The 16,631-nt window shown below is 43.8% G+C and overlaps 1 protein-coding gene across 1 annotated transcript in view; it reads right to left on the reverse strand.

Moving 5' to 3' along the window:
* Positions 1–2,351: 2,351 nt before the first annotated feature.
* Positions 2,352–16,631, reverse strand: part of ptprua (protein tyrosine phosphatase receptor type Ua) — a 164,965-nt gene continuing 150,685 nt past the window's right edge. The window contains exons 20-29 of the mRNA XM_080002494.1: positions 14,235–14,332; positions 12,910–13,026; positions 12,533–12,687; positions 12,133–12,268; positions 10,962–11,111; positions 6,481–6,795; positions 5,232–5,357; positions 3,730–3,887; positions 3,109–3,244; positions 2,352–2,980 (exon numbers count right to left, since the gene is read on the reverse strand). Of these exons, the coding sequence (XP_079858620.1) occupies positions 2,918–2,980; positions 3,109–3,244; positions 3,730–3,887; positions 5,232–5,357; positions 6,481–6,795; positions 10,962–11,111; positions 12,133–12,268; positions 12,533–12,687; positions 12,910–13,026; positions 14,235–14,332 (1,454 nt within the window). The 3' untranslated portion in view covers positions 2,352–2,917. The remainder of the gene's footprint in view (positions 2,981–3,108; positions 3,245–3,729; positions 3,888–5,231; positions 5,358–6,480; positions 6,796–10,961; positions 11,112–12,132; positions 12,269–12,532; positions 12,688–12,909; positions 13,027–14,234; positions 14,333–16,631) is intronic.

Below are 16,631 nucleotides of genomic sequence, written 5' to 3' on the forward strand. Positions count from 1 at the left end.
AGCTTTTTGGAAGGTGTGTGTCCCATTACATCTGGTGTGAAAGTAACACAGCATTCAGGAAAAGGAACATGATACCAACAGTAAAATATGGCGGTGGTAGTGTGATGGTCTGGGGCTGTTTTGCTGCTTCAGGATCTGAAAGACTTGCTGTGGTGAATGGAACCATGAATTCCGTCTACCAAAAAATCTTGAAGGAGAATGTCCGGCCATCTGTTCCTGGCCTCAAGCTGAAGCGCACTTGGGTTCTGCAGCAGGACAATGATCTAAAACACACCAGCAAGTCCACCTCTGAATGGCTTAAGAAAAACAAAATGAAGACTTTGGAGTGGCCTAGTCAAAGTCCTGACCTGAATCCGATTGAGATGCTGTGGCATGAACTTAAAAAGGCGGTTCATGCTCAAACCCTCCATTGTGGCTGAATTATAACAATTCTGCAAAGATGAGTGGGCCAAAATTCCTCCGCAGTGCTGTAAAAGATTCATTGCCAGTTATTGCAAATGGTTGATTGCAGTTGTTGCTGCTAAGGGTGGCCCAACCAGTTATTAGGTTTAGGGGGCAATCACTTTTTCACACAGGGTCATGTAGTTTTGGATTTTTTTTTCCCCCTCAATAATAAACACCTTCATTTAAATACTGCATTTTGTGTTTACTTGTTATCTTTGTCTAATATTTGAATTTTTTTGATCTGAAACATTTAAGTGTGACAAACATGCAAAAAAAAAAAAATCAGGAAGGGGGCAAACACTTTTTCCTGTGTGTGTGTGTGTGTGTGTATATATATATATATAATCCTTAAAGTGCCACGATGATGAATAATAAATAAATGTGGAAATATAAAGAGGAATAAAAATTGGAAAATATGTACGGACAAATAATGATAAATCTGAAAATATAGAAATATATATATAAATTGGTGTATATATTTCTCTATTTCTGCTTTTCCTGACGAGCACAAACTGTCAATCAAATTGTTTTTGTCAGCATGGTGGCACTCCATCTCATAATTCCTAGATGGAAACTGAGGACTCGGAGTCCCTCAACATGTTGTTCTGTGATATCACTTAAACGTAAATCACCAATGTGGCTTTCATCGTGAATGGCATGGTTATAGTATATAATGAATGGTAGTAGGTTGGGAGGTTTCCCAGTTGTCTTGAACGCAGCATTAGCCTGTAGCCGCCAAGTACAATGGCTTATGGCATAAGTTGAAGAGTGGAGAAGTGAACTCAGACAAGCTATTTTAACTCTTGCTCAGTGTGTGGAGGAAAATGGTGAATCAGAATATTTTTAACAAGGGTGGAAACTATAATGGAGAGTGCTGACAAATACAGACATTGACAAGTTGTATGGCACAATGTGCAAGAAGTAGCCATATGACTCAGAGTGGGATATGACGAGAGGCCATCAGCAGCTGGACGATGTCCACTGGAAGTTCCTCTGGATATAATGAAGTCCTACATTCTGCAGGGTTTACCAAAAAAAAATGAATGTGGAAAAATAAAGCTGTAATAAATTCTGATTCACACCAATTTATATATTTATTCTATATTCATTTCCAGATTACCAATCTTTTTCTGTATATATTATTTTTATCCCTCTATATATTTCAAGATTTCTATATTCTTTTATTTATCATTCTGGCACTTTCAGGATTACACACACACACACACACACACACACACACACACACACACACACACACACACACACACACACACACACACACACACTATTTTCATTTTTTACACTATAGAAAATAAAACACATTGAATAAATACAAAGTTAGAAAGCAACTGTTTTTGGGGTGAAGAGATCACTAGATTTCACAGCAATACGTTGTTACTCTTTTACATAGCTCTCTTGGACTATTTTGGAGAATCACGTAGCAGACCCCCCAACTCCACCAGCCCGACACCCTATTCCACCCAAAAGTAAGATGGAGGGGAGGAGGTGGGGGGGGTCACACACTGCAATGGAACACTTAGGACTTAGCATGCAGATGCTGAGGTTCCCCCCCACCCCCCTTGTTTTACTTTTTTTTTTTTTTCCACAGACAGAGAATGTATCAGTACACTGGACAAGGACAACGACATTTAGAAAAAACGGTAAATCCAAAAAAGCAAACAAGGACGTGTATTTACAGAAAAGAATTAATAAAACAGGAAAAAAAAATCGTACCACAAGTTGTTTTTTTCACTGTACAAGTCACCGATGGAATGGCTTACCGTCTCGTCACTTGCCCCTCTGTAAATGTCAACCTCAGTTGAAACCACCTCCCCCCACACCCCATTCGATGCCCGCACCCCCCTCAAAAAATCTTCCGAAAATAGTACGGTACAACGTAAGGTGTGTTCACTGTCAGCAGACTGCACCATTTTATAGACAAAAGAAAACACCCGACGGGGATCAGCGGTAGCTGCTTCTTCTAAGGTCCGTTCGTAAGAGTAAGGCAAGGACATAGCTGAGCAGCTGCGGCTCATGAGAGTTTGGTTGGTTGCCATGTTTGTTTATCTCCAGTTGGCGGGAGCTGCGTCAACACCAGATAGATGAATAAATAAAATAAAATAAATAAATAAAAAGCATAGGTACCGTTTCACTCCATTTTCAAAAAACTCCTCTGTTTTGGCAGTGGCGCAGAAGAAGGAGGACCGGAAAAGTAGGAGTTTGGACAACTGACAAGGGGGACAAACAAGCTAAGGGGACGTGGTTAGTATGTTACAAGCTGTCTCTTCTCACTGTACGCGTCATCACGAGCGGAAACAAAACAAAAAAAGACGGACAACTGAAGGAGCCAGGTAAAAAAAGAAGCGCTGAAGCCGACCCAGGCGGGGCTGCGGGCCGAGGTTTGGGGACCCAAGGGACCCAAGTCGTCCTCATCGGAGACGGAACACAGGGGGAGGATGCAGCGGGATCTGTGTTATCTTACTTCCAGGCATTCCAGATACTCCAGGGCCAATTCGTAACAGAACCTGTACTGTTCCTGGAAGAAAGACAGAATGAAGGTTTTGGTATTTGGACACTGAGACGAAACGGACCCGGAGGAAGCACCGTCGGTCATGGATGTTATTATGGACAGATGGATGTGTATAGGATTCGAGCAGGACATACCATTGTCTCCACCATGTTGGGCTTGGAGTTGCGCAGGGTCTTGGCGGCGAAGAACACGTCCGCCACGCTGTGATGTCGGATCATCTCCAGGATCATGGTGCAGGCACAGAAGGTGCCGCTACGGCCGCCACCATTCCTGAGCAGAGAGAGAGGCGTTAGAAACCTCATGTTGAGATGGGGGTGTGGGGGATGGGTCGCACTGAGTGAAAGGTCACAGTTTGACTTGGTTTGGATCAAGCCCTGCTGTCAGAAAAAAGGCCAACCTGGCAGACTTGGAAGATGAATATCTGGATAATGTCCTCATTAAAATACTGTGAGCCAGATTTAATCAGATCGGGGGGACGTCGAACGTTGATGGTCTGACCCTCTAAAGATCAGGAGGGTCTACTCGATATAGTGGGCAATTAAGAACCCTCCAGCTCGTCGTTTGACCAATCACTAAATATTTTAACAATGTATACGACGACGTTTGAGGGATGACGTCTTCTTGAGGAGGGAAGTTGTTGAGGAGGGAAGTTCATGTTTGACCACGATGCTCTGACAAGTTTTAGTGCCACAAACTGAATCATAGCTTGTGAGTCAACAAGAAGAGGTGGGCAGAGTGATGTGATATTGACTCACAGGCAGTGGACAATGGTGCGTCCCTCGCCGCACTCCCTCTGCCAGTTGTGCACCTGGGCCAGCAGGCTAAGGAAAGCCTTCTTGGAGTCAGGAACATCCCGGTACGGGGACCAGCGCAGGAACTGGAAGTGACGCACCACCAGCTGACCTTCCTGGAGCTACGGAGGAGGAAGGACGAGGAAGAAGGGGTGTTATTGAGGCAGTCTTTGCCCTAAGGCTTCGCATTCAGCTGGGAGAACTTCACAAGCTATAAACATTCAACGCATCTTCAAAATGTAGACACGTTCAACCTGGGTGCCAATTTAATTTTGTTCGTCATCACTCTGGTGTTGGGAGGGGATGGGGTTCCTAGTTCCCTAAATTACTATGTTCTGCCACGGCGCTAACTAGCAAGAAACATAGTACCTTCTTGGGATGGCGACCATCGCCCTGTGGTTCTGGGGCAGACGTCTGCTCCTGGGGGTCCTGTGGAGGGAGCCATGCAGGAATCGTTTCTGACACAGTGTCACGTTTGTTTCTGAAGTGCTTCGGAGGTTGGGGACCGGGGATGGGGTTTTGAGACTGATTCTAGCATGGACATAACATAAGGGTGAAGAGGGTTTGGAGCGCAAAGAGGTTTTTGTCAGCTCAGGGAGGATACCTGACAAGGGGGCTGTACTGTAGCTAGGCCCTAGTCCACAGGAGACACGCTATCACCTACAGTATCATGGCGACTGAGGTCAATAGGAGGGTTGGGGAACCGTCGTGCCAGAGTAAAACAGACGCCGGGGCTCGTCTAAACAACTGTGACAACACTTGAACACAGGCAAAGACAGACAAAACACACTGTGGCAGGCGTGTCCAAACACAGACAGACACACACGCACAGCGATACTGCAAACATGCAGGGAGGATCCCACACACACATGCACACAAACAGGAACAACAAATTGGCATATGACATTTTGGAGTTTCTCAGACAAACAGAGATAAAGATTTTAAGTCCTCTACGCCGGGAGTAATGTGTGAGTTTGTGAGTATGGACAAAGAATCTTATTTATTTATTACTTATTATTGGAGGTACAGTTATAAAATAAAACACCAAAAATGTGACTTAAAGATGTGTTAAATAAACCTTACCTCCACATAGCCAACATTTCAGCTCTCGGTAACCCGACAGTTTTGTCAGATGCAAACCCCGTTTTTGAGACAAGGGAATTCCACAAAACAAAAATCTAAAAGTGACGGCAGATTTTTTTCCATGCCATACAGCTTCCACACTGATATTAGAGATGCTGCATTACAACCAGTTTTTATTTTTGCTGTTGAGTTTTTCATGGTGAAGTCTGTTCAGCAATGTACTGGTCTTCACAGTGACAAATTCCTTGCTTCCTTCCTTTCTTATTCTGATTCTACATAAACTTGACATTTCTTAAATAGCTGTTCATAGCTAAGAATTACTTTGGGGAATATTATAAATATAAGTAAATAAATAAATGCGCAACGGTGGGGGCGGGGCTTACCCGTGCAATGTTCTGCACCCGGAAGAGGCGGATGATGACGTCGTCATCGGCCGTCCTGGAGAGGAGCTCCACCGTCATGGGGCCAAACTGCTGCAGCCCGGGCTCCGGCCAGTACTGCAGGCAAGGCTGTGGAGAAGGACGGACGGGATCATTAGTCATGCACTTCTTGGGGGAGTGGGAGTGGTAAATCATTAAGTCATAGCCCTCCGAGAGGTGAAGCCCGGTAAATAAGATGCAAGTATCGACAGGCCCCGCCGCGAAGAATAAGTGGCGATAATTACCGACAAACAGTGGCGGATAAATGAGTGAGGAGGAGGAAGAGGAAAAAAAACAACAACAAAAGTAAAAAAAATGAGAAAAAGAAAGGGAAAACTATCATGAGCGAAAGGAGCAGGAAGAACCATCCATCGTGCAGTCGCCACTTGTATTTTGCATCCCGCTAAATTATTTGTATTTGTACATAAATAAAGGAATGGGGATCGCTCGTGAGATAATGTTCTTCATCCAACGGGAGAGGGATGTAAGGGAGAGGAAAATACACGATAGGGGATTGGGATAGGTGTCAGTGGGCGACAGTTAGCGAGAGAGGGGGTCATCCCCGAGAGGGAGAATTTTAAAGCGCATTCACAGTTGAGATTTCGGGGGAGGAGCAAGGAGGAGAAGATAAATATTTGACCACTGAGACGGACAAGCACTGGGTTGGGGGTGGAGGGCGAGTTGTAACGTGCACATGTGGTAACTGTTAATCCACACTCCTACATAGAAGGGGGGGGGCACTGACAGGCAAAGGAATCCCATGCGCTGGTGGAGAGAGATGGCGACGATTTCGACATGACCCCCCCCATCGCAAATCGAGTGTTGCTGCGAGCCCCGCCCCCATCTGATTGATTCCATCTCGAGGGAAGTGGCTGCAGCGCTCTCGCTCTCTCTCTCTCTCTCTCTCTCTCTCTCTCTCTCTCTCTCTCTCTCTCTCTCTCTCTCTCTCTCTCTCATCATTGGCATGGGAAACACTCTGTACCTTTACATTGGCAAAGGCAAAATGGCAAAATGAAAAACAAACAAAAACAATGTAAACAGAAAAATGTAAATGTGAAAATATATACATTGTGTACAAATGAGTGTAGATAACCTCAAAATGTAAATAGTAAAAAATGAATGTTGCTGTCAAAAAGAAACATATTGTGTGTACAGTCCACCCCCCCAAGCCACCTCATCCACATCACCCCCTACACACCCCACCCTCTCTCACCCAGGCGGAGTTGGACTGGTTGAGCTGGTTGAGCATGACCACAGCAGTGCAGCCATAGTCGTACACCAGCCTCCAGAAGTCGGTGGTGGTGCCGGGCAGCGGGTGTGGCGTTACCACGAAGGCAGCAGGCCGCAGGAAGCTGTCGGTGAGAGCAGCGTTGATGTAATCGCCGCCCTCGCCCTCACCGGCCACCAGGAAGGCCAAGGCGCGGTCTGGCGGCAGCACGTCCATGCTGCGGTTCTTCTCACGGTTGCGTGGCATCAGCGAGATGCTGCACTCCTCCACGTCTAAGTGAGGGGTCACCGAGTTCAGCGTCTGGAGGATCAAAGTGAGAGAGGGAGACAGGGAGACAGAGAGAGATTATTTTCATTTACATATGTACATATTTTTAATTGCCATGTTTAAATTTTTCTGTTTAAAATTTAGATTATCTTTATTTCTCTGTGTATTTTGTATATATATAATTTATGTATGTATATCAATTGTAGGTGTCTCACTGCTGTGTGTGTGTGTGTGTGTGTGTGTGTATATATATATATATATATATACACTTATCTGAATACATATACATACATATTTTACATTTCCATGTTTTAATTTTTCAGTTATCTTTACTTATCTGTATATATTTTTTTAACTGCAACATAAACATTAAACTATTTTAAATTTCAGGATATCTTTACTCATCTGTTCATATATAGATATGACTTTATATCTATCTCTCGCTCTCTTTTTATATATATAAAATATTCTCACTATATATTTATGTATATTTATTTTTTGACTGCAATATTTATTTATTTCTTTGTAAAAATGTTTAGTTGTAGTTTTTCGTTTTTGTTGGTAATTTAAAAGTATGTTTCCCATGCCGATAAAGCCCTTTGAGTTTAATTGAATGAGAGAGAGAGAGAGAGAGAGAGAGAGAGAGAGAGAGAGAGAGAGAGAGAGAGAGAGAGAGAGAGAGAGAGAGAGAGAGAGAGAGAGAGAGAGAGAGAGAGAGAGAGAGAGAGAGAGAGAGAGAGAGAGAGAGAGAGAAGCGTGGAGCAATGATCGTAATTAAAAAGGTGGCAAGTAGAATAAATTCAGATTAATGTGTGTGTGTGTGTGTGTGCGTGTGTGTGTGTGTGTGTGTGTGTGTGTGTGCATGCCCGCGTGCCTCCGGGCGGGTTTTCGCTGACGCCTGCGTGTCTGTCTCCACACATTAGATGGAGGGGCGATAAAGTAAGCGAAAAAAAAATTAGGGGAAGTTAAGTTTGTGATAAGGAGGTTGAGGCAAAACAGAAATGAGATCAGTGGGATAGACGTGGGCAATAAAAATACCCCCCCCCCCCCCCGCCGACTATCAATACGTGACGAGCCGAAAAAAGAAATCCAAAGATTAAAAAAAGATATCTGATCATGGCGGGAAGAAACTTTCAACTTGTGTTTTACTATCAGTACCAAACCACCACCGGGCTTAACGGATAAAAACACATTTAGCACAATCTCATCCATTGTGAATAAGCACATTATGAGGCTGTGGAAATTGAAATGGGGAGGTGGGGGGGTGGAATTAATTATCTGACTTGCCTCGTATTGTGAACAACTCCCCCGTTGGTTTGGAGGAAAATGAATAGGAACATTCTGACCGGTAACCGGAGGGGGCGGCGGCATCGTGTCACGATTATGAGAAGCTATTTTTTCGGACTCAGGCGCCAAAAAGGGAAAGTTAATTGCATTGCAATGAGATGGGAATTAGAAAATATTACCAGCCAAAGGTCGGCGTGCATTAGCGCCGTTAACATGGGAAGCGCGTCGACTATGTCTTGCACTATTTACAAAAGAAACATTAGGAGATGAAATGCCGGCAAATGAGTTACTGTGCTAAACTTTGCTGCTTAGCAACGTGTATTATCAGCTTACTGCTTTTGTGGTATGAAAAGCTGCCTTCCAGACAAAGAATCTGGCCTTCAGTTTCTCACCAGTGCATATTAGCGAAAGTGTCATGGATACGTGACACTCGTTACGTACTGATAGTCGGTGGGGGGGTATTTCTATTGCCAACGTCCGTTCCTCTGGTCTCATTTCTGTTTTGCCTCATCCCCCTTATCGCAAACTTAACTTCTCCTAAGTTTTTTAATTTTTAATCTTGGCATTTTTCTGCAATCTAAAGTTCAAGTTATTTTTTTCATTCTAAGTTCATGCTCACTATACAAACATGACCCTTTTATTATTCTGGCCTTCTTCTTCTTGTCATGTTGAGCCCACGTCTGCAGCGCAACATCGATTTTACCATGCAAAGACCCAGTGTAGGCCGGGTTAATTTATAACATATTTTTTTCAACAATGAGGGAGTGACTCCAAATCTCAATTTTGAAAATAAGTTCAGAGATAAAAAAAAAATGGTCACAGATGAACAAACACAAGCAAGCATTTGTTTATGGGAGGGGTTCCAGCCCAAACTCTGGAACAACAGCCTTTGAAACCAAGGATGCAAATCCATCACCACGCCCACACAATGCGCCGCAGATGACACAAAAACAAGTTTACTTTGGTGACAAACTATTTAGTATTTCGTGAAACTTTTGCTGTAATAAAAGTGTTGTTTGTTATATTGAGTGGGTTCTTCAATATTTAAACTTTCATAAAATAAAAAATAACTTTTGTTTAGATTTGTTGGACTTGGGAGTTTGGTCCACCTTTCACCAGGAGCTGTCACAAATGTCAATGTGGTTCTTTTACATTGTCTCAAGGTATTTTTACTTTTACTGAAGTAAAATGTCTTAGTACTTTGTGAACATACAGGCGGGCGGGACCCCTCCTCCACCCTCTGTGCTGATGGGAGCCTCATTGACACCTTCAGGATCAGAAACAGTGGATGCGACCACTTCCTACTGCAGCTCGCTGTGAAGGAGCTGTGGTCCTACATCAGCCACTGCTCAGGTACTGCCCTACTCCTACTCTACTTCTCCTCCTCCTCTACTCCTCATCTACTCCTACTCCTCCACTCCTCCTCCTCTACTCCTTATCCTCCTCTACTCCTTGACTGGTCTTCCTCTACTCCACCCCCGTACTCCTCCTCTACTCCTCCCCCATACTCCTCTTCCTCTACTTCTCCTACTCCTCCACTTCTCCACTCCTCCTCCTCTATTCCTCTTCTCTGCCTCTACTGCTCTTCCTCTAATGCTCTTCCTCTACTCCTCCCCCCTACTCCTCCTCCTCTACCCCTCTCCTATCCTTTTCTCCTGCTCCTCCTCTGATCATCTCGTCTTCTCCTCCTCCCAGTTGCGGACCATGCGTTTCAGACCTCGGCCTCCAGGGGGGCCTCTCCTACAAAACTCTTAGACACCGCATAGCACACACCAAATAACACACACCACCATAGCACACACCACATAACACACACCACCATAGCACACACCACATAACACACACCACCATAGCACACACCACATACCACATAGCACATGCCACATAGCACTTACCACCATAACACACACCACATAGCACTTACCACCATAACACACACCACATAGCACACACCACCATAGCACACAACACATAACACACACCACCATAGCACACACCACAATAGCACACATCACATAGCCCACACCACCATAGCACAAACCGCCATAACCCAAAACGTATAATCATATCGCTGTGCATTATGATGTTAATATTTTTGTTTTAAAGCACTTTGTAACGTTAAAAATATGAACGGGTATTATTATAACATCTATCAACCAAACATTCTGAAAAAGAAGATGGTCATGCTGAAAAATAATCATATTTTATTGAGTTGCACAAGTTTTATTTATTATTATTTATTATTATTAGAGAGCACAAGTAGCGCTCTGGCTCGAGAGTTGCCATGACGTCATTGACCGTATATGACACGGACAGGGGATTTATCATATTTATATCCCATATTTCTATTGATGCACCACATTGTATAATGTTTAACAGCCTTTCTATTTACTGGTCAGCTTACCTGTTTGACTTGCGGATGCTTTACTTCCAGATAATAAACGGTCTTAATAACATGTAATAACTTTTGAAGTTGAACTTTTTACAATAAGATACAGTCTGTATCTTATTCAGATTCTTTGAGATCCTTGTCATAATGTCTGTATTGAACAAGTTCCAACTGACAGCAGTATATTCCGTGCCTTTGCATGAAGGAAGTTCTCCAGAAGTCTGTCTTTCATCCTGTTCAACTCAACTCCCAACTCCAACTCAGAAAAAACAACCTGCTGTAACACTTAAAACCTCCTAAGTCCAGCTCCCTGAGAAAGGGCAAGAGAACACCAGACACAAGCTACCAAGGTGTTGGGGATTTTACTGCAGTCAATGTGGTTTGTGGGGAGTTCTCCCCAAGAACAAATCCCTTTTAAAATATTTGTACGAAATAAATATTCGTAAAAACCCACTTTATGTGCTTTGCTGCACATCATATTAGGATTCGGTTCCACTCCTAGTGTGTGTGGGGGGGTGGTTACCTGGAATTCCTCCCTCAGCTGTGAGGTGTTGCTCTGCGAGTCGACCTTTAGCATATCCTTATAGGTGAGGGCAAACTCATTTACGGAGATGGCAGTCTCCCCACACAGACACGCCTCCAAGATGGCATCGTGGATGAACACATACTGCTCCTGAGAAACAGGAAAGGGGAAAGGAAAACATAAAAAAAAAGGAAGAACAGAAAAACGATTCTCAGAAATTCTAGCAACGATCTGACGATAATCGATAATTGCCTATTTGGTCAAAAAACAATACAGTATTTAATTAATGTTGCTGAGTGTCAACAGATAGTCACAACTGTCGTCCCTCCAATTACCGTGCCCACTCTTGGGCATTGTTTCCCGGCAGGAGACGGTCCCATTGTCTATACTGTAAATAGGCAGCGAAAAAAGTGCTGAAAACACGACCAGCATTACCCACACACGAAACCACCCTGTGCACCATGTAATTAGCTACGAAATTCATATTGATGTTCTAAAAAACATAAATAAATAATTTGATCAGGAAGATGGAAATACATTTAAGATTACAGAGGCCACAAAAAACGCTACATTTTGTGTGTGAGTGCACGCACGTTTTTTCTTTACTTATTCATTTTTTATTTATTCATTATTTATTCATTTAAGTAGTGTGTAATTGGAGAAAGCTCCACTCTCAAAAAACAAAAAAAAGGAATTGCTATTGTCTTGGTTGTTACTAAATTCATTCCAATTTTACAGAATAAACTCATTACAGTACAAAACACATACCGAAAATGGGAGCGTGAGGGAGGCAATTTTGTGGAGCAGTGCTGCCCACAGAAAATGTCCCACGAACAGAGTAATCACTGGCCCCATCCAGGGGCCAGCTTACTTTGGAGTGGTACCTCAAATTTATCAAAAGAGGGGTGGGATGGTAAATCTGTCATTCAATAGAATAGATCCCCCCTCTAGAAGTAGCCCCGTGTGCTGTTTTTACCCATTAAGTCAACGGATTCCATTGGAAAATGCTGTGACGAGTTGCGCCCCATAAGCGTAGCCTATGGTTTCTGTCTGGTTGCTGGCGGCACCAGTCAACACCATTAAAAAATAAAATTAAATATAAAAATCATACTCTTTCCATTGAATTTGTTGGCCCCTGCCTGTTTGGTATGGTGACAGCTGTCTGCCTCACCTCAGTCTGGATCATGTTGATGCGCCGGGAGCAGAGGGTCTTGACGCAGTTGTAGATGTCAACCACTCCCTCACACTCGGCCATGTCAAGCATGACATCCAGGACGATGTAGCAGCCCGTCCTGCCCGCCCCCATGCTGGAGGTGGAGGGAAGGGACAAGACCAGTCACGAAACAACACAGCAACTCAATGGCAGAACGGAAGCAGCTTGACTACTGCGCCCAGCCAGAACTAATGCTATGCTCGATGAAAACATCTGTGAGAGTTTTCTTTCTATGACAAAGCTGCATTTGCAAAGGTAGTTTGTTGATATATCCCTTTTTGGAATCCCCCTTCCCCCACTTCTTATGGTAATCCTTCTCTCCTTAACTCTCTTAAGTTGCGTGGGTCAGACAGGTTACCTGCAGTGGACCACGACGGGCCCAGCGTCAGAGGGCGTGGAGGCCTTGACGCGCCGCAGGAAGGCCAACAGCCCCGTGGCATTGTAGGGCACACCGTGCTCCGGCCAGGATGTGAAGTGGAACTGACATACCTCGTGCTTGGCGGGGTAGCCTCTCTAAAGAAAATAGAACACCAAAAGAGAAACCTGAGCGCTGAGCAAAGATTATTGCCTGAGGAAAACCTGAATCATTGTCCCGGAAAATAGCGACCATAATACGCAAAACCAATTAAGCCGTCAAGCGTTTTTGTGTGTGTGGAGGAAGCTGTCATTCTGAAGAGTTTGTACGCGAGGCACGGGCGAGCTCCTGCCACCGCTGTGCCCAAGAGCTGGACTCACCCGTTCCATGGCGAAGGTGCGGACAGTGTATTCTGCCAGAGTTTCTGTCTTCAGCAGCGTTATCTTAATGTCACCGTAGAGCTCACTGTCATCAGGCCAGTACTTGCAGCACTTCATCTGATCGGTGACGACAACAACAAGCAAGAGGATTCATCCATGAGGGTCAAGAAGCTGTAAACAACCTTTTCCTTCAATCTATTGTCAAGGAATCAATTCAAGAATGGATTATTTTGATATCACAACGATTACCAAAAAGGAACTGGTGAGGAATGAAGTCACGGAGGAACATCATATCCCTTTCCCGGGAAATAACAGATTTACTCCAAAATTAAGAAATACAGTATCTGTCGTTCCTCCATGGCAGAGTGACAAGGGTGTCTACTCTACCTCAACTCTACTTCTAATCTTCTCTACTCTACCTTCCTCTACTCTATCTCTACCCTAATCTACCCCTCTCTTGTTCTACTCTACCTCTACTTTACCTCCCGCTACTCCACCTCAACTCTAACTACTGTACCTCCTTCTACTCTACCTCTACTCCACACCCCTCTACTCTACTCTATCCCTAATCCACATCCCTCTACTATACTTCTATTCTAATTTGCCCAACTCTTGTTGCCTCTATACTACCTCTACACTACCTCCCTCTACACTACCTCTACTCCACCGACCTCTGCTCTCTACCATACTCCACCACTACTCTAGCTCTTATCTCCCTCTACCTCACTCTACCAAAAACATATAATAGGATTCAATAATTTATTTGTTGAAATAAAGATAAAATATGATATGGAATTTAATTCTGTAATTGATGCTTTTATCTGTTTTTCTTCAATCAAAATCGATGAAGGCATCAATATTGATGAACAAGATTACGTTGAGACTTCTAGTCGACTCCCTGTACTAATTCTGGCTGAATACCTATAATCTTCCCATATCTCTGGAACATGTTACTAATGGTGCTGTGTCTTATGTACTGGACTGTATCGTTTAATAGAAGGAGAGAGGGCGAAAAGATTCACTGTGGGGATCATGGAATGGAATGTTCAGGAGGCGGTACAACCGTACACATGTGGGTTGTGACCTTGGAGCACCGCCATCGCTGCGGCGGGTAATCACTCACGACCCGACAGAGCCGGCCGCCCCCACCTAGAATCTCTCCACGATTTATAAGTACAAATGATAACCGCGGTTTTCAGAGATCTATCTTTTTTTTTTTCTTCTGTTCTGTCTCCCCGTTTTCCCAAAGGTCGAGGTGCCGGTGGTGGTGGTGGTGGTGGTGGTGGGGGGGGGGGTTGGAGTGTGTGGCAATGAGAGAAACCTACCCTGCCCACCTCCACCAGCTTTGTGATCATGACAATGCTGAAGCAGTTCTCCTGCCACACCATGCGCCAGAAGTCATAGATCATCTCCTGCTTGGGACCTGCGGAGGAAGTGCAAAGGCAGAGCAAGAGAGACAGAGAGAGAGAGAGAGAGAGGTGGAGGCAGAGGGGTGGGGGTGTAGTAAGGTGGAGGATACAGAGATGAGCCATAACTCAAGGCGGAATAGCGGGCAATTACCATCACTGTAGAGCCGGCGTGCAATCCGCGCCGGAGAATTGCAAGACAATGTATCATCTGTGAACCATCGGCGGCTCTGTATTCTCCCATTACCGGGAGGGAATGTCATTTCAATACGCCTACAAATCCTCTGCCGTCCCGTGCAAACAATGTGCGACATCGCCTTGTTTTGAGAGGCTGCTAGTTTTCGGACACAAATCACGGACCCTCCGGCAGTTTGCGTCGATTTTATTACACTGCCGCTTGGATCGTATCTCAAAATCCCCCCTCAACACACACACACACACACACACACACACACACACACACACACACACACACACACACACACACACACACACACACACACACACACACACACACACACACACACACACACACACACACACACACACCTCCCTTATTGTATGGTCTGTTGTGCTTATTTGAAGAAGAAAACGTGATCATTTAACTCACTTCCCCAGCTGAATTACTTTATTTTTTTGTAATTGATGTGGACGTTGTTGTCATCGCTTTCGCTGCACCCCTCCCCCCTGCACCCACAGCGGTATTGTTCAGATTCAGACAGGGTTGAGAAAAGACCTTGCGCGGGGCGCATAAGAGGACTTTGATGTGAGAAGACTACTGCTACGGTGTGATTAAATGCAATCGAGGACATAGCGGCGCTTGCATTTCCTTTCAGGCGTTTCTTTTTTTCTTTGTTCATTCATGGTTGTCTTAACAGGAGAAATCAAACTGTGAGCGTTTGACAACGCGCCCCGAGGGCAAAACTTAGCAGAGGTCTGTGAAGCCTGAGAGCTACAACAGACGCTGGAGGAGGAGAAACAACCATGTTCACTTTTTCATTTTTTACGAAAAAACAAAACAAAAAAAAACTGCAGTGCAACACCCCCCCCCACACACACACACACACACACACACACACATACACACACACAAGATTCTTCGAGCCAACGCAAGGGCAGATGCAAAAGGATCTCTACTCACAATTACATTTTGCTAACAATTTATGACTGTGCTTCAATCTTTTTCTCAAACAAATTCATGGGAAATCTAAAATCTGAACTGCAGAACCCCACCCACTTTCTGAGGATTACATCTGGGATTGGATGCTCTTTAAACTTTTATGTTTGCCCTATGACCACGCCCCAAAGATATGTTACACAAGAAGTCAAGAGTTTGGGTTAGGTTAGGGTTAGGGGCAGGGTTGATCTGCTCCATGCAGGGTCAGAAAATCCTTTACCACTGTAGAGCTCTCGTTCTAAGTGTACTCTCTGCTCCCCCCGGCCTAGAGAACTGTACGAGCGCTACAGAGGATTAATTTCTTGACTCGCTTCTACAGCCAGAGCGGTCAGAGGTAGCCACCTCTTGTATGGAAAGATACATTTTATATATAGAGTGTATATATATATATATATATATATATATATATATATATATATATATATATATATATATATATATATATATATACACACACACACACACACACACACACACATCTCATAAAATTAGAATATCATAATCATTTTGTCAAGAGGAAGATGAGACACCAGACCCAACAATGCAGATGACCTGAAGGCTGCTATCAAAGCCACCTGGGCCTCCATTACACCTGAGCAGTGCCACAGGCTAATCCCCTCCATGCCACGTCGCATTGATGCAGTAATTCATGCAAAAGGAGGCTCAACCAAGTATTGAGTGCCTAGAAATGAACATACTTTTCAGAAGCCCGACATTTCTGTTTAAAATGTCCTTTTTTTTATTGATCTTATATAATATTTTAAATTTCTGAGACACAGAATTTTGGGTTTTCATTATCTATAGCCACAATCATCCAATTTTCAAGAAATAAAGGCTCGAAATATTTCACTCTACGTGTAATGAATATATATAATATATGGGTTTCACTTTCTGAAATGAGTGACAAAAAATATTAAACTTTTTCATGATATTCTAATTTTATGAGATGTACCTGTATGTATGTATGTATGTTTGTATGTATGTATGTATGTATGTATGTATATATTTTTTTTTTTCTATGATTCAAAAGCAAACAAGTTTTAGAGTTCATTTTTGTTCGCCATGTCTGTGTGTAGGCTTGAGAGAAAGAGAAAAAGGTACAGAGCAAGAGAGTGATTAGAGAAAGAGAGATGAAGGGT

Source organism: Zeus faber (assembly GCF_960531495.2).
Source record: "Zeus faber genome assembly, chromosome: 1".
Classification (NCBI taxonomy): domain Eukaryota; kingdom Metazoa; phylum Chordata; class Actinopteri; order Zeiformes; family Zeidae; genus Zeus; species Zeus faber.